We start from the raw sequence: 23908 nt of genomic DNA, 5'->3' as shown, positions 1-23908 counted from the left end.
GCTCCTGTGTGGGGTCCATTTCTCATCTCCAGACTCAATTTGCACAGTGAGCTTTGAATCCGAGCTTTAACTTATAAGATCTCCTACAGGAGTAGGAATACGAAAAAAGGATTCAATAACATTTGCAACATTTTAGTGGATGCATAGTATACGCTATCTATAGTATATAGTTAATATACAGTTCCTCCCCATACTGTCTGATAAAAATAATTTTGCTGGAAGAGGTGCACCCAATCTAAAGCAAAGGGTGGCTGGAACCGGCGGTGCACAAGCCCGGGGACCGTATTGTCAAACAGAGCGAGGTGCCCATGCACTCCATGCCCCCACTGTGACACGGTCCCCTTCCATCTCCACACATGCACACAGACATCACTCCACAGCACATGCTCAACCAAAACACAGCTCCTCACAAGCAGCCTTCCGCTTCGCTGAGCATAATGTACACCAACCCACGTAGCACGGCGCCTCACCACGCCGGGAAATATTATCCCGTGAGGCGAAGCGCCAAGGAACGCTGGCCGAAGCCAGGGGGATGACCGCACGCGGCCCGCCACATGGCTAAGGTTACTGCACCACAGGGGCAGGGCGTGCTGCTAGTTTACGGCCGAGAAAACCACAAAGCCCGGCACCCCCTCGGTCTGCTGTGGGGATTTACGGTGGAGCTGGCCTCCGAATTCCAGCCTCTTTCAAACCCGCCATCAGACATGTGAAAGCGGTAAACTTGAGGCAGAACTCCCTGTGACCAACGAGCTGTGTCTGCTCTGCCTCGATGATTACCCAGTCTCCGACTGATGTCTGATTCACTGCATGTTGTTTCTCTGTTCACCTGCTGATAGTTCTCAGCAGGTGAACATAGTTCTGATAGTTAGCCTTTCCTAACAGAACACGGTCACTTCTAGACACAACATGCCTGATGGACAATGATCTACATCACCCTCACATGCTGAGCATTAAGGCTCTCTCTGAAGTGAGAGAGGTTTGGCAAAATGTGTTACTGGCCAGAGTGGTCAGTACAGGAACGTGCCTTTTGGATTAACCACAGGGTACATTATGGAAAGGTTTTTCAAAGGAATTCACCATTCCTGCTCAGAGAGGGGAACCAAAAGGAAGTGACAAAGAGGCAAGGAGGTTCAGAAAAGCAAGTCTGGCAGAAGCTTGCAGTCGTTGCCCAGGGTATCCGGGGCAGCTGTTGCCATGGAGCCTGAGGCGGGGCCACCTGAGTCACACATCTGTTCAGACCTGCGATTACGGGGTGTCCTGAGATCTGAGGCAGTTTCTGCTTGATGAATGGAGAACTGTCAAGGGGACTTCCATTCACAGCACAACCAAACCATGGCAGGAAATATGATCTATGTTGTAAGAGCAGCATGAAATCAATACGGCACTAACGTGGTTCAGAAGTTCACAGGTGAAATGTGAAATTGAATTTTCTAATGGTGTACTCCATGCAATAGCACTCCCCAAAAATATTTTGTAGTGAAAAGGCATACTTGTGTAATACACTTGCAGAATTCCAAGGCGTGGAACCCAAGCATATAGCATATCTCATTCTACATTCAATGATATAGTGGTCTTGTAAAAATAAAACCATACCCTGGCATTTACCCAAAAACAACAAAAGGTAAAAAAAAAAAAAAAAAAAAAAAAACATTGTGCGTTTCCCTTCTGAGGTTCAACATCTGTATTTGTTTTGTACTAGTTTTGCTCTTTAAAAGGTTGTATAGAAAATAACATTCAAGGATCTCTGGGTCTTTTCCTCCAAGTCACGTTTAAAGTGAGAAGAGCTTTGTTTCTGCATGGCGTGGAGTCAGCGGTGGAGCCGAGGTGTTGATGTTGGCTGGAAAGATGCAGAGGTCTGTGAGCCTTGAGCTTCGGGGTGTGTGGCTCGCAGAATGGAACAAATGTAAAGGAAGTCTGGGAGAGCCTGCCAGCAGTGTATCATTATGAAGTGGGTGGCTTGCTGTTTCAGCACCTAACAGGAGCCCCTACACTACGGCATCCTAAGGAAGCCAAACGGATGGAGTACTTGGTACTTGATGAAGTGCTTCATAAGTCAAAGACATTACTATGCATGCACAGTGCCTTTCCATGGATAGTCATGACAGGGTGTAAAAATTGTTTGGGGGGGGGGGGGGGGGGGGGGGGGGTTGAGAAAGGAGAAATGCAGCTGCACCTGGAAATTTGATTCCAGCAAGAAGCACAGTAAAATTAACTATGTGACCAACAGTGACAGCTTGATTTGGCACAGCACCACGGGAGTCACACACGATGGTTGGCAGAATGCTGAGTCCCCCCCCCCCCACCTCACAGTCTGAGTTTCCGACAGGAGCTCTTGCAGACCTTATCAACAGCAGGAATCTCAGGGAGATGGAGTCTCAAAAGGCGCCTTTGTTCGTCTTGGAGTGCCGTCTCCGAGCAAACCTTACACTGACAAAAACAGCTCCTCCTACAGGCTGAAATCACTTCCATCAGGTGATAAGGAAAAACCATTCTCTGGATTACACCGTTAAACAGCGTATATACTTCTATTTATTACATAAAAAATAGTCTGGGATCTACCTATACCAACACCCTTGTCTGTTTTAAACTAAAAAAGAGGAACCAGGAGAGTAAATCCTTGTAGAAGAAGGAAGAGGGTTTCAGGTACATCACACAGTAGTGGCTCATCTGCACAATGACACTGATGGTTAGCTAAGCTACAAGCTCTCAGCTCACAGAATCTAGCAGGCTGGCCGTCTCAACCACAATAAAAAACGAACTGTGTACACCACTGCTTTAGGGCAGACTGCACACTCACACATGTAAATCAGCCACTGGCCCTCTCTATTGCTCATTTACACACAACAGGAAAAGCGATCTTCGAGTTGCACGCCGGGGAGGGTCAAGGTTGACAAGACATGAAAAATATTTACAGTCCCCCTACGAGCTCCAGCAGTGACCGTCTGTCATCATGCTGCTCTCCTCGGTCCTTTAAATCTTCCAACCTCCTGCAATGAGTGTGTGTGAATGGGAGTTACACTTTTCTGTTCACAAATGAGGTTCATGCCTTTCTATTTTCAGGGTCAGAGACTTAATGAATATATGAGTGGCTATAGTCTCCACAAAGCACTTAATGGCTATTCAGATCCAGTAAGATTTCAATGGTGCTTTTGAACTGCAGATTTATGTCACTTAGAGTGTTACAGTAGTGTTCCAGGCACGAGTGACACTGTGCCATACCTTTTCTTCTCGATTAATACTCTCTAGTGTGTAGACTCTTTGTACAAATTGTTATTTTGACCTTTTTATCACAAGGTTAAGTACATACTACAAGGAATATCAGCAGAACTTCAAAAGAACAGTAAAGAAACAAGACATTAATAAAATATGTATTCATTGGGTTCGATATTGGAAGAATAACGTAAAGCACTCAATAATGCTTTATAATTATCTGACTTCTGCCATTCATATTTAGAGGACATAATCTGAGATCATGAACCATGACAAACAGTCAGGATGAAGACTGCATGCACAAGTGTACATGTGTGCACGCACGCGCACGCACGCACACACACACACACACACACACAAACACACACACACACAATAGAAGACTGTGTTCTTTAAGGATTCAGAATACAAAGAACCGTATGTGTGTATGATACATGCTTTATTTAAACCTGACACAAAGGCAGTTCGCTGATGCTCTCGCATGGTTGTGTGAGGGTGGTGATGAAAGACGATTGACGCTGTGGAAAGATGACATTGCTGCGGCGCAGAGGCTTTTGAAGCTCTGCCCTCTAACACTGAGCATCTGCAGAATAACACAGATGGTGCTCTCTTTGAAGGTGTGCTGCCTCACCGATGCCGGCGCCTATGTTTTGGGTGCTGAGGTGTAATCGCTAAAATACAGGGCTTTCATGGGAACAGGTCTTTGATATACTCTGCTTTTATGCTGCAGCTACTCCTTTGGTGTCTCACATGGAGTTTACAGACATTCTCACAAAGGGAGCCAACAGTGAGAGAAATGATTTTCTGCAAATGAAACGGCGGGGCTGTTAACACATCTACTGAAAGTAAAAGCTAAGGACGGGGCCTGGAAAAGCAAAGTAAATCTTCTAGCAGCACAATGAGGACAAATCCTAATCACATTACTTATAACATTATAATATCTTAATCTCCCAGACAAAGTCCTAGTGGTAGCGCATCTGTTAAGGATCTCAAAGAAAACTTTGACTGTAATTACTGGCCTACATAAAGTCTACGGCCTTTCACTAAGCATCTTGAAATATCTCACGGTGATGCACTTAATATACCGTGAATGTGCCCTTATGGAGTCAGAGCAGTCACTATGCTCCAGCAGCAGTGGAGAGGCAAGAAGGTCAGCTAACCAATTAGACTGGGGATGATGAGATAATTGGACTGAAGATTCTTTGCATTAAGTGCCATGGGATATCTAGTAACCACTGAAATGGGGATCTTGTTTAAAGGTCTAAATGGGAGGACACTGTAACGATTAGGATGAGAACCCCCTACTGGCCCACGACAAATGTCTAATACCATCCTTGCTTTCCCAAAATGTGCCTTACCCAAACATTCACCACGCCCAAGCCTAGCTTATGTGCTATTCTGTGAGAGAAGGGAAAAGGGTGGTATAAGTGCTGACATCCAGAGGTAGTAGGTAAAAAAACCACAGTATTGCTTGTGCTGCAAAGTTCAGGTCTGGAGGTTAACAGAAATGCTTTGCTGAGAAGACAGAATAAAATGCCTTTGCCCAAGACATTTCTAAGCATAACAACACTCAGATACATGATGTAGGTCTGTGTGTGGGCGAGGGCATGTTGGCAGGGCCGTTACATTTACCCCTCCTCTCATATACCATGCCAAAGCTGAGCTCCATGTCTGTGATTTGCAACCAAAGACATTTCCGAAATTACACAGCACACCTCTTGGCAGCTCCTGGGATGTCTGAGTTGCTGAGGGTGGCGTGTGTGGAGTTGGGGGGAGGGAGGGGTTTGCAAACAGCAGCTGGAACAACAGTGTGATGTGACTTTGGTGTTCATAGGGTGCTGCCCAGTCTTCCTTGTCCAGGTGGAATGATGGGCAGAGGCAGACTTCCTCCCTCAGTCCTGAGCAGGATGTGGCTTATAGGGAGGTAACTGCAATCATGTGCTCCATGCTCTACTGCAAGGGCCTAACATTGGGCTGGCCCTTCAGTGTCCTGTGGGGCACAGCTGACCAGGTTAAGCAGCTCTCTTTAAATTATTAATAGTATCAGGACAAGGGAGAGCAATCAAACTCTTTCCACAGATTGGGAACTGCTGTCTTAATAAACTGGAAAAATACTAAGGCCTTCTGAGGAGAGAAGTCAAGAAGCTCAATGACAACATGTTACCGACATCATCTTACTGCCAAAAGCCAAAGAACCAAATGACACATGGCATACTTATGAAGTTGCTCTGAGACAGCATGTACTATATGAGGGGGAAAAAAAACATACTAAGAGCTCAAAGCAATGCAGTTAGAATGTATAATCATGACGGGCTATCTCTATGGGCTAACTGGTTTTTCGAGGACTAGGTCTAATTATAAATGCTGTTGTAGGACTTTCTGACAGTTTACATTTTTGTCAGACTTGTGTTGGAGTCTCAGAGTACTTTTCCATGTTACCTCAAGCAACACCACTGCCAATGGAAGCAATGCATAAGAAAAAGATGAAAACAAAACAAAACAAAACACACGCACACACGCACGCGCGCACACACACACACACACACACACACACACACACACACACACAAGAACAAAATAGACTTCCTCAGTCTGATACACTGAATTGATCTCTGGGGCTAAATGGATTAGCAGACAGAGTAGATGGCTGCTCTCCAGTGAAGATAATTGATTGAGTTAAGGGGAGCTTCGTCATCTAGCTTGCCTGTGTGAATTTACAGCTATGTGGAATCTAGACTAAGCCCTACAACTGAATACAAGGTTCAAGTACTCGTACAGTAGCATATCAGTGCCAAGATAACCACGTCACCAGTACTATTCTCTAACAATGAGAAGATCAAGATCTGAACATGTAAGATGAGGTCAACGATACAGCTCGCTGTGAGGGCATGTGTGTCTGGCTCTGCCTTTTTTAAAGAATGCAGGAAACTGGAATGAATCATGGGAAGGCAACTAATTCTGGAGGGCCTTGAGGAAATTGCACATCCTCTACTGCTGCAAACAAGCCCTCACTTTTTTATAAGCACTTCTTACACTGCAGCATTTGCATTCTCGCTCACAAAGGGCCACTGCTGTTACACTATGGGCCTCTTAAATCTCAACCACACAGTCTTGTGATGCCCCAAGCATTCATTACCACATGTTTTTGTCTCATTATGAATCCATTTTAGATGCAGACTAAGTACAATCTCAAGTTCAGCTACTAAAACAACAACACCATGTGCAAAAACAATTGCCTCTGCACAGCAGACAGGCACATACTTTCCACCTGTTGACATCAAATGTTTTCCCTTCATGAGACACTGTGAAGTTAATGTTCTGAGAACTGTGAAAGAATGCCCTTTACAGTCTCAATCATGATAAGCATTATGTTCAAAGCTCTGTTGTTGAAGGGCTTCAAAGTTTAAAGAGATACAAACAGAGAAACTGGAAAGGATTCCTTTTTATTTCCAGTGATGCATTTTCTGACAAGGGCCAACTGTTGGCTTTGAATTTGGTCCACTATGTGCAATGGATTACTTGCTTCCCTTGTTTGTTTATATATATTACAGTACTTAAATAAGACATAAATTTGGCATAATTATGGAGCTAGCTTAACCTAACACAGCCTTCGACTTGCACACGGAATCGTGGGAAATTGACCGCGGCTGTTAGAGGAACCTCCAACAACTGTTGCTCTGTACCTCTTTTTTCATAAACAGGCCAAGAAGTTCGGAGCTAAGAATCCTGCTTACTGCAGTTTTTATTGAACTGAACACACCAAGAATATGTGAGTGTGCTAAAATTCACAAAAAGTATGCAAGGCTGAGGATTTTGACTTTTGACTTATTTTCCCTGTACCTGACAAGCTTATCAGATTCAAAGACAGAGGTAGCCCTACCAACTGGGGTGATTTGAATGTTTGCAGGGATTACTGGGGGTAATTTGTGCAACCCTGCAGTAGCAGGTTTTATTGGCATAATTAGAAATTGATGGTCATGAAAACATGATATTTCTGCCCGTTTTCCACTGTGTGTACTGAACTGTTACAATATTTTTAACCCTAATCAAAGAAGGTCAGCTATGTATGCCCTGCTTTTCACTGGCCATTTTGGAGATTTTTTATTTGGTTTTGACAGTTGTCATTTACCTAGAATGTGAATGGACATTGGCAGTTACACTTAAGACATCACCTTATGAATTCAGAAAAAACTCACCATACAGCACATTATATCATCACTGAAAGATTCAGGTTCATTCATTCTCATTTGAGAAACACTGCAATGGCATGAGCCCCCTGCACATTCTAATCTATGGAGAGAGTCTGAAGATCTGGCCCTGAGGTTAACTGAAAAGTGTGGTCACTGATGTGATGGGGGCCATCACTGAAGTACCCAGTGCATATTCAATTAAAGCCTTATCTTCAGGAGCAATTGATACTGCCGCTCACCTCCACGATGCTACGCAGGTCCCTGACATACATGCGCTCCGTCTCGATGATCTCCATGACGACGCGGTCCACATAGGTGAGCTTGGGGTTGGGGGCCATGGCTTTGGCTGCGAAGGGCGAGACGGAGGCCTGGTGCGTGCCCTCTCCGCTGTTGGGGGCCGCTGCGTTGTTGTTGTTGCACTGATGGAAGGCGAGGCCCCTCCTCCTCCTCTCCCCCGGGTCTGTGTGCTGCTCCTGCTCCTGCTGCTCCCTGGCGCCCCCCGCAGGGCTCAGCTCCAGGTCAATGTCGTCTCCGGTAGAGGGTGGGGCGTCGGGGAGGGCCGCAGTGCTCCCGTACAGGCTCTGCCCGTCCCGGGAGGAGCCCGAGGAGAGGGTGGACACCAGGCTCACCGGGCGCTCGCCGTCCTGGAGGTCGGTGCCGAGTGAGGCGGAGCAGTCCGACACAGTGGCGGTGGACATCCGCTCATTGCTGCTGACCGAGGAGGCCGTGGACAACCGAGGTGACTCTGAAAGAGAGAGAGAGGTTGTTAGGACAGGGGAGCAGAAAGGCCTGGACCCAAATCACACAGCCCAACTAATGTCCTGGATTAGAAAACTGACACAAATGAATGGATCAAGGATCAAAATGCAGTACAAGGATCAAAATACATTCAATGCTCTTCTAGGCCCCAGCAGGAGAAGATGTGGCATGTAAAAAACAAATTTCCAACTTAGGGAGGACACAAATGCCAATATAGAGTCTGTGAGTGAGGTACATATCAAAGAGAAACCAGCTCCTCATGCCCAATACTAACACAGATTTACATCACTCTAGGTCAATGGTCTCTTCTTGCCATTTTTTTTTTAAATAAAATATTCATAGAACCACCTTGAGCATATTGACATAACTTTACACAGAGCTTAGCCAGAATGATCTGGAATGCTAGTCCTGTTAAACAGCTTCTTGAATGCCCTTGTGGTTGAAACATGAAAAGCAATCACACCAAGTGTGGACCTGGCCTGGTTCATCTCAAAATGTGCAACCGCCGCGTCTCCTTTTACTCACACCAGCAGTGTACTTTTCCCATTCTTCCAACTCCTCTTTTCTTGTACCACATGAACCAACTGTTAAACCACAGGGAAAGCTAAACCACCACCTAAAGATAGACCCCCACGTCCAGAGCAGTGATTCACAAGGGGTAATCTCATGCATTGAAACAGCTGGTGGATGCGAGCCAGGCTCAAGCACTTCCTCACACAGCTGGACCGCTTGAAGACATTGACATTACCCAATCCCACTGTCTGCTTAACAAGGAGACAGATGAGGGATGAGCTAAAATTCACATGGGAATGGCACTTAGTTATATCGCCACATCTTCATCAATTTATTGTGCATGCCTAAACAGGGGGGTTCACCTAAATCACGCAGACAGCAGCTCCCAATGCACCCCACTTTGTCACAAAAATGAGAAAAGGCTAAAAGCCCTTCCCATCGTTTCCATGTTTTCTCTCAGTGCAGATTCTGGATTTCTACTTAACTGTAGGTTCAGAATGCACAGCAGAGATACTGCAAGCACGGTCAAATAGTGCAGGTTTAATATAAAAACACAGCAAAGGAACACTGAAACCTTGAGATGACTGATTGTATAAAGTGCTCAATCTGCTATGCACTTAGGGATACTACAGCAAATTTTCCATTTTCACTACATTAACAAGAGACAATCCAGTAACATTTACAACTCTCAGACATTGCCAATAGTGCTATGACCTTCCTCTTTGTTTGTGTCTAACAACCCACACACAGTGGGGGACGTTCGGATGCTTAAAAGTTAATATTACAAAGTTCCCACGATGTTACTATAATCTCTATAACCCCTCTATCTTATACTGTAGTAGTAGGTCCAACTCTGTGATTTTTATAATTATTCAATTAAGATGACTGTGAGACTACTACTGTATTTCAGTATTTTTACTTGGTGGACATGGAGCGAATGCAGCATGTTGGGAACAAGGCGTTCAAGCCGTAACACTGCAGCCTCTGTAATGGGCTTCTCGGCTTGAAAGACGCAGGGGCTGGTTTACTGTAGAAGGGGCTTTCTGAGATGATCGCCATCATGTCCTTTGGAAAACCCTATCATTTCCTAACAGATCTGTGACACCGGCGGCCTGGATCTGGGAAACTCAGTGGACAAAATGATCTGGGCAGAACCCCGAGGGAATATGGAGTCCTTCATGTCCTGTCCTTAAAATGACTGCTAGAATCAGAGGTATTGTTAAACTCAAATATGACATCATGACACCCCACTTCACTCAGTTAATAGAGCTCTGTGCAAGGCAACACATTCCCAGATTGTGTCAAAGCTGTAAATCAAAGCATCTCTCTGGGTCTTTTACAAGGCAAAGGGTGCTGGAACAGCTTGTCCTTCAACATTCACTGACATAAATCCATGATGGCAAAAGCAGACCTCTTCAAGAGGAACATACTGTGGACATGATTTCTTTGACAAGACTGCAGCTGAAAAAGTGAGTGCAAGCTTGTCATATACTGAGGGCTTTTGATACTGGTTTTTTGTCACACATTTCCCCAAAACTGTGCTTGGAATTACAGATGCTAGCATGTGCAAGCATTTTATCTTAAGCTTAAGAGCAAATGTGAAGTAAAAACTAATAAACCACTATACATAGTGTTAGTTTACAGTTTAACTTCACATTAATATGAAATACAGGTCCTTGCCAGGCCCCCCAGGAAATAAATGACCCCGTCCTTCTCCTGAACTGATCATTGGTTTTAGAGAATGACTAATTTTAGATTTTAGATTACTGGATTACTTTGTGGAAATCAGGTCATGCCAATCACATGTGACAGTAAGTCACTGCTCAGTAAGTGTTTATGAAGCTGGTATTCAATAGTTTCAACATGGCAATCCAAGACAGCCTTGTAGATGCATGAAAAGGAGTGTATTTTGAAGGAAGAACAACTCCTATGGGGTCATCATTCACATACACTGCACTCTGTGTGGTTTAAAGTGTTTGCAAATTCAATTAAAACTGGAGTGGAAAGCATTTAAAAAACTTAAAGGTTAAAAAAACAAACAAACACATCAACAGCCATCTACACGATTTGTGGGCTTGGTCAGAAATGATTGTAATTTTTACAGAGTTGGAAACATCTGCCACAACAAACATTTTAAAACAACATTCTGTGAAATAACTCCAGCATCTGTCAAGCTTAAACCACTGGAAAATTCATTAGAAACCTACATAGCCATTAAAAAAAAAAGCTGCCAGAGACCAGCCAGAAAAATAGGCATCCTTATGAGACATTCCACAACAGTTAACAAGGGTCAGAGGTCAATATGTTTGACAGCTACTGTACTGGTTGGCTATTGAATGCCTTCCTAGATTTCAGCGCATGGCCAAAAATAAATGATTCCCAGGCATGAAATTACAACTTGAGCAGACAGCTGCAGACAAAGAGGAAAGACACTGATAAACACAGGAAGCGTGAAGCTCTGCAGTAATCCATCAGCCCCAACCAGTGATTCAGAATAAAACACGATGAGACACACCAAGCTGGAGGGACGATCCACAAACAAAAACACTCATCTTTAATTTGAGACTCAAAAACCAAAACAATAGCTTTCTCTGTCGGAGAAAAATCTCACAAGATTGTATAATAAACAAAACAATCATTTTCTGTGCTGGTGCGATGATGCACTGAAGAATGGGGAAAAATACTTGTGTCTGTAAATATTCTGTTCTGCTGGTTAACTACACACATTTCAAATTTGTTTTTCTGGTTTGCTCTTGTGACACAGGGTGCAGAGGAGAGCTCAGTTGTGTGAGGAGTGACTTGTCTAAAGAAAAAAATTGGAAGAAAGAAAACTGGAAATGCATAGACATATTATTCTATCCATCATTATATCCATTTAATCCCATACACAAAAAACCACACATCACTATGGTGTTTGCCTGCTAGCATTTGTTATAGTCAACATCTTTAAATCATTGACAAATGATCTGTCAATCTACATTAGCATTTATGATGCTTTAGGATTAGCATATCTGTTAGAGTTAGCTATCAAAGTGAATTCTCACAACAGAAGTTCACTAAATATTTTGATTATGGCTCAATACAAATTATGGTTGGTCATCTAAATAAACATGATGATTTGAAGAAATGGAGTAGGCCTATGGCAGAATTTTGATTTGTCATCAGGGTCATTAATAATACACATAACTATACTCAATTGGCATTATAGGTAGATTTGAGGAGAAAATATGTACACAATCAACCCATTATTATATCTGATAAAAGTACAGAGGCAGTTATATATTAATGGTAGCACAGGAAGGAGCACATTCAAGCCAATTAAACCTCATTTTAAATGCTATTAAATGACAAACAACCGAATAAATGCATGGTACTGGGTAAGCTACACATTATATGAAAGAGTGAATTTGACTTTCATGACTGAAATTAGTTTATGTGGCAGAAATAATTCAGCAGACACACTGCCAAGGTTCATTCAGGAGGCAGGAGGTGACATTAATTCTTAGTTTCTTAATTCACTCCTTATTAAATATTACATTCAGAGAGATGATGTGCTTGTTAAGAACATCTTTTTGTAGAGGGCCGTAAACCCTGAATGTGAGCCCTTTTACCCCTAGTGTTGTGGAAGCAGGAGCTAAAAAGCACTAGATATACTTCCACCTTTATGCAAACTCACTGAGGTCTCAAGTGAAACAGGAAATAATTTTGTGTTGAGATGTTCCCCCTTCACCTGTGCAGTTTCCCAGACTGTACAAACGGTGCCTTCAAAAGAAAACATTTTCAGACTAGAATGGCATGTTCATTTGGCCATTCCCCATAATGGCAGCACTGGACTTTCACCTCCACAGCCACTACCGTAAAAGGAGCAAAATCCTATCCTGCCCTCTGACAAGGACACAAACACACACACACGCACAGAGAGAGAGAGAGAGAGAGAGAGAACCAGACATGTTCCATGCCATGGGACAAAATTCAGCTCCAGGAAAGTCCTTGGACTACTTTCCTCAAATCATAACATGGAAACAATGCACATACCACTGCTTTCTCCCCATTACTCACGGCACACACCAGGAAGAGAGAGCGACTCTCGTCACATTTACCCCTCTCCTGATGAATGACCTCACGACTCCCAAGGGATGGGAAGCCCAGTTTAAAAATATGGTCAAGTGTTTTCAAAGAAATGCCGGTGTCAAGCTTTCTTATTCTAATAGCAGTTACTGTAATAATACAAATAATAATTATCATACTTATAAATTATTACCCTATTATGTTACAGAGCTATGGTTTGAGTGCTTCTCCAGCAGTGGATCACATCTGGAAAGTACTCACCAGCAACCTACACAAATAAACCGGCTGACATCTGAAATGCAGTAGTTAGCTCCTGCTGAAGAGGTAATGGTTATTTACTACAACACTTTAGAACAAAGCTTTCCAATACTGGAAGATACAGCCAGCTGCAGACATCCAGAATACAGGCATTTGACTACTTAATCTTTATACAGATCACTACAGAAATCTGTCTGATGACAGGCAAAGCAGTAGTTACAAAGAAATATCCTGAAGACTACATTGGTCATCAACGTTTTGATTCCTTTTCTACAGGAAACTGGACATTCCTGCGTGGTTCATGCAGTGAGTAAGCAGTAGAGAAAAAATAAAACTGATGACCCTGTACCTATCAGTGTGGGCTTGCAGATGGCTGCTGTCAGTATGTTCTCACATGGTGAATCATACTGTGTCACCCCATGGGTTCCGATGGAGGGCTCACATTCAGGTCTTGACACTAGTTCACACCCCCCCAAGGTGCTAAGCTCAAACCTCTCACAAATTGGTGGTGACCTCATACCCAACACCTCTGTATAAAGCACTCTGTGCAGCGACGTCAAAAACCTCACTTCACTGCAAGCTCTAACACCACATTACCCACGCACAGTGCTAGCGTGACACAGGAACATTTAATGCCCATATTTTGCAAGGCAGAAATACAAACTCAGGGCTTCTTTACTGTAAGAAAATGGGCCCTTGGACTCACCAAACCAACGGAATATCCTCCGGTTAAACCCATTCAGGAATGTCCGGTCTTCCCAAACGTTCCTGACATTAGCTATCTCCACCATGTCTGGTCGGAGGGCAGCCCCAAAGCTGCGCTCCTTGGTCCAGCTCAGCAGACTCATGGTTCCTCACTCCCCACTAGGGGGCGGTGCCAGGAGGTGGGCAGCAGGGGCAGAGGAATTCGCCCTGTCCCCCAGGGTCCGCATGGGTGAAGTGGGAAACGCCTGTCTTCAGTGTCACATCAGCATGCCGCTGAGGCAGACCCTACCAGGCTCACAGGTGAAACGCGACTGGCTCCACCGAGGTTTGGCTTACGCTCACACACAGGAACACGCCCCGGAGGACGGGGGAGGACGTGTGTGTGTGTGTGTGTGTGTGTGTGTGTGTGTGTGTGTGTGTGTGTGTGTGTGTGCGCGTGTGTGTGTGGTGAGGGGGGTGAAGGCTGGAATGCAGAGTGGAAAGCGCTTTCTCACTCTCAGCACTGACTTCATGCTGACCCACTCGCCAGTGCAAAGGTGGACCACTAAACCAGCGTGCGACACAATAGCTCTCAGTGTCTGAGCCACACCAGGGGAGACATTCCTTTTCACGACTGCACAAGTTGTTCTAGTAGTGTAGATTACATTGTTGCACACCTGTGTACTCTGTCAAAACTGTATCTGTAAGTTTATTTAAAGAGTAATCTGACATATAATCACCTTTATCCTACATGAGAATATGGCATACTTTTATACTCACTTCTCTAATAACATGATACAAACTGGAGATTCAGAGATTAGTAAGTAGATGTTAAATGGACTATACAGAGGCTCACCTATATGAAGTTAAGATAGATTTGCCGATACTGAACTTAGTATCAGGCATCAGTGAACTGCAGGCAGTCACAGGTTGTACTGTACAAGCCACAGGCTGCTGAGGAGCAGAACATTTGGAACAAAGACAAAATTCAACTTGATAGGTCACACTAAATTATGTACTATTCAAACACTGACCCGCTTTTATTTTCTGCTTTAAGATTCCAAGGACCAAAGCCTAAAGACACAGAATCTGGAGGTTAGGACTGAGAAACACTGATCTCCTTGTGAGGGAAGCTCATAGTATCATGGGAAAAAAACATTGTGTTGTCATGCCTCCTTTTCTCATACCTGAGACAATACTAAAATGGTTTTCAGTTGTCCTAATGTGGGATGTATCACATTATGTATGACATCAGACTCTGTAGTAAATCAGGGCTAAAGCTGTTAGGTACCACCAGTCTTAAAAAACACCCAAAGGTGTGCAGTTAGTCACCCCAAGTGCTCCACCCAGGCCACTCATGATAGGGAGATGGCTCATACTCACCTATGACAAGCAATGCTATTTAAGACTTGAATTCAGGGAAGAACTGACACATCAGTGGATAAACTCACGTCATGGACTCCTATGTATTATGGATGTCAGGAACAGGAAGTGAGAGCACAAGTGAGGTCAGATATCAGCTGATCAAAGGGTGGGACAGAGTGACTCTCTACAACAGGCTTTTGTGATATTCATTCTGACTTCTACACGACTCACCCAGCCAAGCGCTATATATCTATTAGTGGAAAATAAATCCCAATAATTAGGTGCATCTGCACTGTAATGCCTTGCAATCCCTGTTGTGTTAAAACATAGAAAGAACCACATTGCTCAGCCCTGATCAAAAAGATTACCCGTTCCAGCGATAAGCCATTCTCAGCTTCCAGTGACATGGACTGTATCGTATACTGCTGGTTTGAAGCCCGCGATTTCATCTGCGACCTAAAACTGGCTTTGAAATGGCAGGCAATCCTCAGGAACGCAAATGACCTAGATCGCATGTGGGCCTGGAGATAAGGTCAGTTCTGGCCTGCTGTAGTACAGAGCCTCTGCTGATTCAAGTGACACAGACACATACTTTCAGCACAGACCTCAGCGTCAGTCTGTGTGGTCATGGGTAGAGAGGTCATACAGAGGAGGAAGAGAGGCACCACATAAAGCCCTTATGCTTTCAAATGCATACTCTCCATTCAAACTTGACTGGGCATGGAGACTACAGGAAAAAAATAACATACTGAAAAAAAGCTTCTCATCTTCCCTTCTGCAACAATGCTGCCTGCCTTTAACACCCCACAGATAAATATTTGTATTTGTTGTATATTGTCTTGCATAAGTTTAACCCGTAACAGACGAACAGAGGCAAACAAAAGTAAATTGAAGCAGTTCAGAGTAGCATCCAAAAATCCAACAAAAGTGACTTTTGAGCAGTGCCCAAAGCCTCAGACTTTCTCTAGCATCTGCAAGCATTTAGAGGCCAATGACAGGTCCCTGAGGACTCCAAGTCTTCCCTCTGCTGGGGGAGGACATATCCAGCTCTGTCAGTCACTGTGCATTTCCTCAGCTGTATTAGAGCCGTTCACAGAAGCGCACAAGCCTGGTACTGGGTTACTATAAAGCCTCTGATAACAACATATCGTTGCCCCACTTTCCCTTTATCTATAGCTGCACAAGTGTTCTAAATACCACACTATCTACATACTGTACATGTTTTAGGATGACAATCGATACCGGAGATGGCGTGCTAAAACACAAGCAGGCTTTTTTTGAGGAGAAATTTTTAGGATTTTGGAAATAGAGGGAGCAGATTGTTCATTGATTTTATCATACCAGACCACATATTTCAGAATTTTCAAGAATTAGGTTTCTGACTTTAGGGGGCAGCGATTATGCAAAAGGACAGGTTGAGTGGTTTTTGTTATTGGAACAGTGAAGCACACCTTGATAGGCTCTTGTTGTTGATGTTGTGAACATACTTGCGATTGTTAAAGGTTAGGACGAGAGCATTTACTGTCAAAGTACTGCAGGTGTTCAGCTGAAAACTGAAGAGCTCAGCACCCACACTGATCTAATCGCCTGGAATTCCCAAACACCTGCAAATTGGTATTTACACATCCAGGTATTGAGCAGGATATGGCTAAATCCCAAGGAATGTGTCCCGTGTTTGCTGATACTTTGCCTTCCTCTGCTAGTGTAAACTGATCCACTTTGTTGACTTGTCTGCCTTGAGCGTTCAGTGTTATCGAAGCACTGATGGAAGCTTTGCAGACTTAACTCTAACTGAGGGTTGGCCTCTCTTTTCAATCAGCATCGTAATTTGTGTGTCAGACAGTGCTCAGAGAAGTCTCAAAGTCAGCCTTATATTGGCTGTACTTTCAATGCATTTGACTGGGTGCTTTATTAATGTATTCATTTTATTTTGACAGCTCTATTGCACAATCCACACACCCTGCTGTAATTGCTGCAGTGCTGGTGTTCAGAAGCTACATGGGCTGGCTTTGTTTGTTTGTGTGCTTGTTTTTTAGTTGTGCCGAGACAAGCAGGATTACCAAATTGGACGGTGGGAATAAACGTACAGATAACGTCACAGCACAGGGCCTTTAGCGGTGTCCCGAAGGGAGGTGTAATTAGTTTACTAGGGGCTTAGACTAACAACAGCAACGCATAACCTTGGACAGGAGGCTGTAAGAGGATGCCTCCCCCCACCCCCCCAAAGTCATTGTCTGTGCCTGAGCCAGTGGTTAAATAAACAAACAATCCGTCCAAGGTCTGCTGCTGTCACTGCAACACAGTCTCTGGGACGTGCTCTGCTGCAGGATAGTAAATCATTTCCCATCCTAAATAAATTAGTGGGAGGGAACCTTCCCTTGCTTTCAGCTAAATACCAGGCGAGGTATTTGGAAGAGGATCCATCCTCTGACAGAGGGCTGCATTTACTGTCAGCAGCCTACCCACCAGACACTCCTGGTGCGTGAGAGGGGACTGTTTTGCATTCCTCAACAGCCTACAGAGGCGTGCATTTTTTGAAAATGTATTTTCTTCAGATGGGAAGTAAAGGAGCCTCTCTGTGTGCCAAGGGCCATCCTTCACACCACCGATCGATTGTCATCACCGTCCCAAGCGCTTTAGTTATGGCCGATGACATGCTGTGTTGTGACAGGCACAAGGGGTTGGGTGAGGGACCTGGCCGGTTTGATCCAGAAACAGCCACCTATTTTGCACAGGGGGGGCAAGAGAGTGTTCATCTGCTGCTCACAGCTTATGGATCCTTTTCACTGTGTGAAAACTCAACTATGCCAGATGAGGAAGCTGACCAACCCAGCCCCACCCTACCCCCTTTTGCAGTGAGGACATAGGTGGCCCAGTCCATGAGGTGCCACTGGTAGAAAAAGAAAGTTCACACTCTTTCAGTTATGTAAATGATTTGTTATCCTGTTGTATTTGCTCATTGCTCACAGATGCTTTTGTTGCTGGGTGAGCAGTGTATTGTGTTTCATGCACACAGAGCCATATCTGTAACTGCAGATTTGCAAGGGCATTTGTTTATCTGGCAGTTCCATCTCTGTGCGTCTACTGCAGCTGCATAATGGAGCTCTGTTCTGGAACCACATGGGTTGTCTTGGTGTCTCGTGTGTTATGCCAGTAGTGAAGGATTTCCGATTTACAACCCCAGAGAGAAGTAATGAGACAGTGCAGTATATGGGATACATATATACACTGCACTTTATTTCTATATTTTATACACACACACACACGATAACCATAAGTGGCTTATATTTACAGTCTCCATACATTAACATTGAAATCCAGTCAATCCATATCTCTTAATAGGCATGACCAAAACAAAAAAACATCCTGATGCTTTCTGAATGTTTTATGAAAGAGCAACAATGTGCATAGCTGTTTCAACTTCATCATGAATCCAGTCAAGGCTCTCGGGTAAGTGTAATGTTGTGTAGGGACACTTTTCCCAGCCTCATAACACTTATCCCTTTTTGTAGAGCAACTAAAAAAGGAGTAAGCGTTTATACGGGATTACCTGCTCATGCCCAGCAAGATCATCAGACACTTTATTAATTATGGGGGTTGCCGATTTGGCAGTGTGGCTATGATTTTGAACATCTTATTCCAATTCTTGGAATTCCTGGATAATGTCTTACGGCAAAAACTCAAAAGTGCTGGATGAAAACACCGTCAACAAGATCTCCGCTCCCTCCGCCTCCGGTTCCCACACCACCTGTGAGCCTGGAACACGCCTTCAGGGCTCCCATGCATGGGGCTATCCTTATTAATGGGCCCTGTAGTTCTGACAGCCTTGTCACTAAGCAGCACTGGGCTGAAAAACAACACAGCTTTTCTGGCTGGTAGTCGGGAGGGTGTGTGCTTGGCTGAGGTCTTCTACTACACACAGACAAGTGTCCTTCTAAGGCTTTCGTATGGTTTGTCCACACTGCAAAATGAAGGTGACCATTTCTGAGAGTGACAGCCAACTAATTATGTGTTGGACTGATAAGATCTAATAATTTTCTGTTGCTTTTGTTAGAAGGTTATTTCCGCAGAGGACAAACTATTACAGAACATTTCTTTCAATCTTCACACAGGCTGCTTGAAAGTAGAGCTTGAAGCAATCAGTATCTCATGCTAACAGGTTTGTTTAATGGAATACAGCTCAATTATATGACCTACGACATAACCAAAGGGACTATTTTTGATACACGTTTTAAATAAAGTACTGGGACTGCCCTCAGACAGACTAAATAAAGCATTTTCCTCCCATTCCTAGGTTATCTCATCTCCAAGGCATTTCCTCATGGATACACAAGTGTCATATTTTCAGTTTCCTTTCAGAAAGCATTGAAAAAGATGAATCCAAGAAATTAAAGCAAAATCCTAGAATTCCTCAGATGATATATTCGTTTAAACATGAAAGGCCTGAAGTGTGACTGTGATTATCACACCACATGGTTTAACTAATAGGAAATAATGTAAAATAATTCCTGTATAAATTAAGGAATGCATGAAACTCAGATGATTATCTATCAATGGATGTGCAGTGGGCAGTGACATCCACACAGCTATCAGCCATCACAGCACAACGATTTGAGTTACTACTATGAGTGGCACAGAAGTGACATCACATTAATTCTCAAAAAGAATTATGGTAAATAGAAGGCTGGACATACATTTTTACCATACTCTATTAAATACAATCACAGCATATTTTACTTTACTTAGGAAAAATCATTTATTAAAAAAGAAAGTCCCACAGTCTGATTTATTACAAATTCAAAAAGAAGAAAATCTAAATTAATGGCCACCGGAAACCTGCTTATTCACACTGAGAACTTTGGGCAGTTTAAGTGTATCATTGCCACCAGGCCCACCACCTTCTATACAACACTTCTATACAAGTTTCCCTCCCCTGAATCTAGCAGAACAGATGGTTGTAACTCAATCAGTTCTAATGTGCTAAATATGTATGACCAGCACATTATGAAGACAGCTCTCACTGTATGTGGGTGCGTGTGAATGAATGCATGTGCGCACTCTGATTTGACCGCTGAGGACTTGCACGGCTCCATTTGTTGTCGCACCTTCCTCACCAATTGAAAAGCAGATTTGTTCATCACAGCCTGGCTGTGTACTGTATGTGCCTCATCAGAAAACCTTCCATCAAGACTGTGCAAATACTTCAGAATTTCTTTTAGATGCCTTCCACGAGAACTGTATGCAGAGCTATTTACATTATTACTGGATTTCAGTTTGTGACCTGGGAATATAAACATTTTCACACATTCGACTTCCATATATCATAGGATGGACTGTCTCAATTAAACCCTACCCTGGCTTTAGGAGTAGAACAAGAATTAGAAAGGTTCAACATCTGGCATCATCTTTGTGGCTAGCATGTGGTCGCTTGGGTCATTCCTTAATAATCAAAATGCCTGTTCTGCAGGAGTGAGTGTGTGACCCACTGACGCCAGTGTTTGCACCACTGATGAGTGGCTGGACGATGGCATGCCGTGTCTCCAAATGACAGGTCAGCGATGACCTGATAATCACACTTGCCATTCCTTATTGTCACATGAGATTAAACACAACTGTGCTTTCAGCAGCCTTGTAACATCGAAGGAAACAATCTACACATCCACATTAATGAGCTTGTGAAAAGGCCCATTCTACATGCAAGTGATGATCCATAATAAAGTGCAGATTACAGCTGCGATGTAGCGCTGCTGATGCGGAGTTTATGGAGGATGGGCATTATCACAGTGCGAAATCCTGCTAAAGCTCACGCAATGGATAATGGATCAGCATGCAGCACAACCACTTTCCCAAAGGCTTTTACAATGTACTATAAAACTCTGAGATGGGGAAAAGTCTATGAGACAAAAACTGTGAGTAAGTTTATGACAGAACTTTGCTAATAAATGGAACTGTTGAGAGCCAGATGTATATTGGATGCCTGTTTCCTCCCAAAAGGCCTACAGTGAATACTAATTTACAGGAAATGTTACTATTCTAGTTCTGTATATTAATCATACAATGAAAACAAATCAAATCGCATATGTTAATAATGAAAAATAGTCTGAGATGTTTAAAAGTTTTTTAACCTACAGAATGTACATTTTGAAAACCCCAAAATACACATAATGAAAATCATGAATTAGTCCCTTTTCAAATTTGCAGTTCTTTTCAAAGAGCCTGTAGAGCGGATGATCTCAGAGTTTTTACTGGAAAGGAAACTTCCTTGTGTACACTGAACAGGGTGACCAGGGCCACATAACAGAAGCAGGCATGAAACACATCCAGTGAAACTCATTCTCTGCCTCTCTTCTCTCCTGTGTTGCTGTAATTGAGCATTATAGCTTTGCTTGACTGTTAATATTGATATGCAGGGGATGGGTGGAAATGGTTCCAGAATGATAATGTCCTGTGTAACAAAGCTAGGGGATGCACGTGGAATGGTTTGTCACTAAAAGCTGCCAGGAGACACACTGCTGTCTTGAAAAGCTGGGGGGTGTAATAACAAAACCACTTAACCTGCTCTTAACCTGTTAGGTCAGGGCAGAAAACATGCCCCCAGCTTTGTCACCATGTGGTCAAGGGTCTATTGGATGCAATCACAATAGCTACAACTATCTGTATGGTAGTGGCCTTAATTTTGTTTGGCTATTCACAGCCACACTGATGCTGTGAGTCATTACTCATTAGTTACTTTGTTGTTTGGACATGTGGCACAAATGTGCAAGGGGGAAAGGCAAAACAATGTAGGTTCTCATTTTTTAAGATAATTTTCAAAATATTACACTCAAGAAGAGGATATCTATAATTAAGAAGACGCCTATGCCTATTTTGTGCTTCCCCAGATGACCAGCAAAAGCTATGAAACAGAAGGCTGCCTTTCTCATGACAGGAAAGAGCCAAGCATCTGTTTCTATCGGCAATGACTTGCAGCTAAAGCCCACTAATGAAATCAAAGCAATCCCCCTCAAATTAAATTGGTACAGCTGTTAACATCACTCTTCTGTGAGGGAGCAAGAGTTCTCAACAGTAGCTTGGTGCATTATCGGGTACATCTACCCTGCGGGGCAGACTAGGGGTCCAACGCCGCTTTCCTGACTGTCTTGCAGCCTTTACTGGCCGGGTTAACACCATAATGCATTTACTACAAAGCTAATTTCCCACACAATAATATAAATGTGCAGTTGTACATCTCGGCCTCGCCTAAAGCGTCAAGCTTGTTATACGGGCTTTCCAAATTCCCCACAGTGACCGTGACTCAGGTTTCTTGCCCAAGTGTTAGTGGATAATTAACTGGCCCATGAAAATACAAATACAGTCAACAGAGTTATTCCCTCTCTGAATGGATGCTAGGAATGTTGCAGGCAACAAGTCTTGGCCATTTAATAGCTGCAACAATAAGAATAAGAAAAGCCATGTTGGTGCCAGAGGCTTGAATTGCTCCAATATGCAGGAGTTCATGACTGGCAGACACCATCAGAGAATATGTGTAACTTAGCGTAGCGCTAAAGAGTAACAACTTTGCACTGATATCCAAACCACTGCTTAATAAAATAAAAATAAAAAAAATAATAAAAAAAACATGGATGTATTGTCTAACAATTTCATACTCTGCCTAATGCTCCCTCTCGTGAGTTTTAGCAGTGGACACCCTTCCATGTATAACTTTGCAGCTTCGCAGAAATGCATACTGACATCCATCAACATGGACTTTGATACCTGCCGGTTGAAATCAATCCAGATTTATTTCCAAAGCTGCAGGGGCACCCTTGCCCAACAAATGTAGTCAGTAGCAAGTCTCTATGGCAATTAAGAGGGTCTAGGACCTACACAACCTACAGCATATGACCAGAGTTAAGCATGTTATCCAATGAAAGCACTTTGGAATTGAACAGAAGAATCTGAATTTCCAAAGGACAGTCCCCAATGGCTGATTAGGGAGATTTCAACAGCTGATTCTAACCTACCCAACTCCACATGCATACACACACATAGATCAAGTTTAGATTCATTTCCTATCGAGGTAGAAAAAAAGCAATGACAGTTTATACTAAAAGTTGAACAAAACATTTTCTCAAATGAATGTCCATTTCCACCTGCAGACTTTCCAACACACATCTGGACTGTTCAGTAAGTCCTCAAATCAAGATATCAGACTGCTTGAAAGCCTTGAAAAATGCCTCAAAGCATAATGTGTTCAGGTAGTAATGATTAAAAAAGTTATTACATACCTTCAGAATGCACTCTTAAAGAAATGCTCTGTAAAGACGGGCCAGCTGTTCATTCGTAGGAAGGTGAGAAACCCCATTTGATGTTTTTACCGCAGAAACAGTCGTCCAACTTGTGTCCGAGACCCTCACCGTCCTTGGAGAGTATTGGAGGAACGGTAACCTCAGCCAGGTACACCTGCCGCCCTTATGGCCCAACCTTGCCAGCGTCCCATTCCCAGAGGGGAATATTCTGTCCAATTAATGTGGAGTGTAATGGAGCAGGGCTGTCACCTCCCTGCTTCCTGACAGAGCCCGCCCTGCCCCCAGCCTGCGCTGACCCCTCCCTCAGAGAGCGGAACTCAACCACTGTGCTCTCCTGCTAGTGCATTAATCAAAGCAGGGGTGTGTGGATAAGAACCAAAATGTAAAGCAGCCCTTATCCTTTTGAAGCTTTTCTCAAAACCCACTTATGCACTTTTCTTTTCTCATGAAAATAGAGTATTGTCCTTACCCCTATCTGTAAGACCAAACCCTGTTTATTAACTGAGAAGTTTGTTTTGTGAGCAAACTGCATGCAAACCTCCTTTGAAAATGCAGACTGCTGTAGGTGGTCGG

At 43.5% G+C, this 23908-nt stretch overlaps 1 protein-coding gene across 1 annotated transcript in view; it reads right to left on the bottom strand.

The window, feature by feature from the left end:
- The window catches only part of LOC118786529 (pleckstrin homology domain-containing family G member 3), a 70463-nt gene that overhangs the window by 22818 nt on the left and 23737 nt on the right, over positions 1–23908 (bottom strand). The window contains exon 3 of the mRNA XM_036541621.1: positions 7640–8145. Within this exon, the coding sequence (XP_036397514.1) occupies positions 7640–8145 (506 nt within the window). The remainder of the gene's footprint in view (positions 1–7639; positions 8146–23908) is intronic.

Source organism: Megalops cyprinoides, chromosome 12, assembly GCF_013368585.1.
Source record: "Megalops cyprinoides isolate fMegCyp1 chromosome 12, fMegCyp1.pri, whole genome shotgun sequence".
NCBI classification, from domain to species: Eukaryota; Metazoa; Chordata; class Actinopteri; order Elopiformes; family Megalopidae; genus Megalops; species Megalops cyprinoides.
This window is presented reverse-complemented; position numbering and strand designations above follow the sequence as displayed.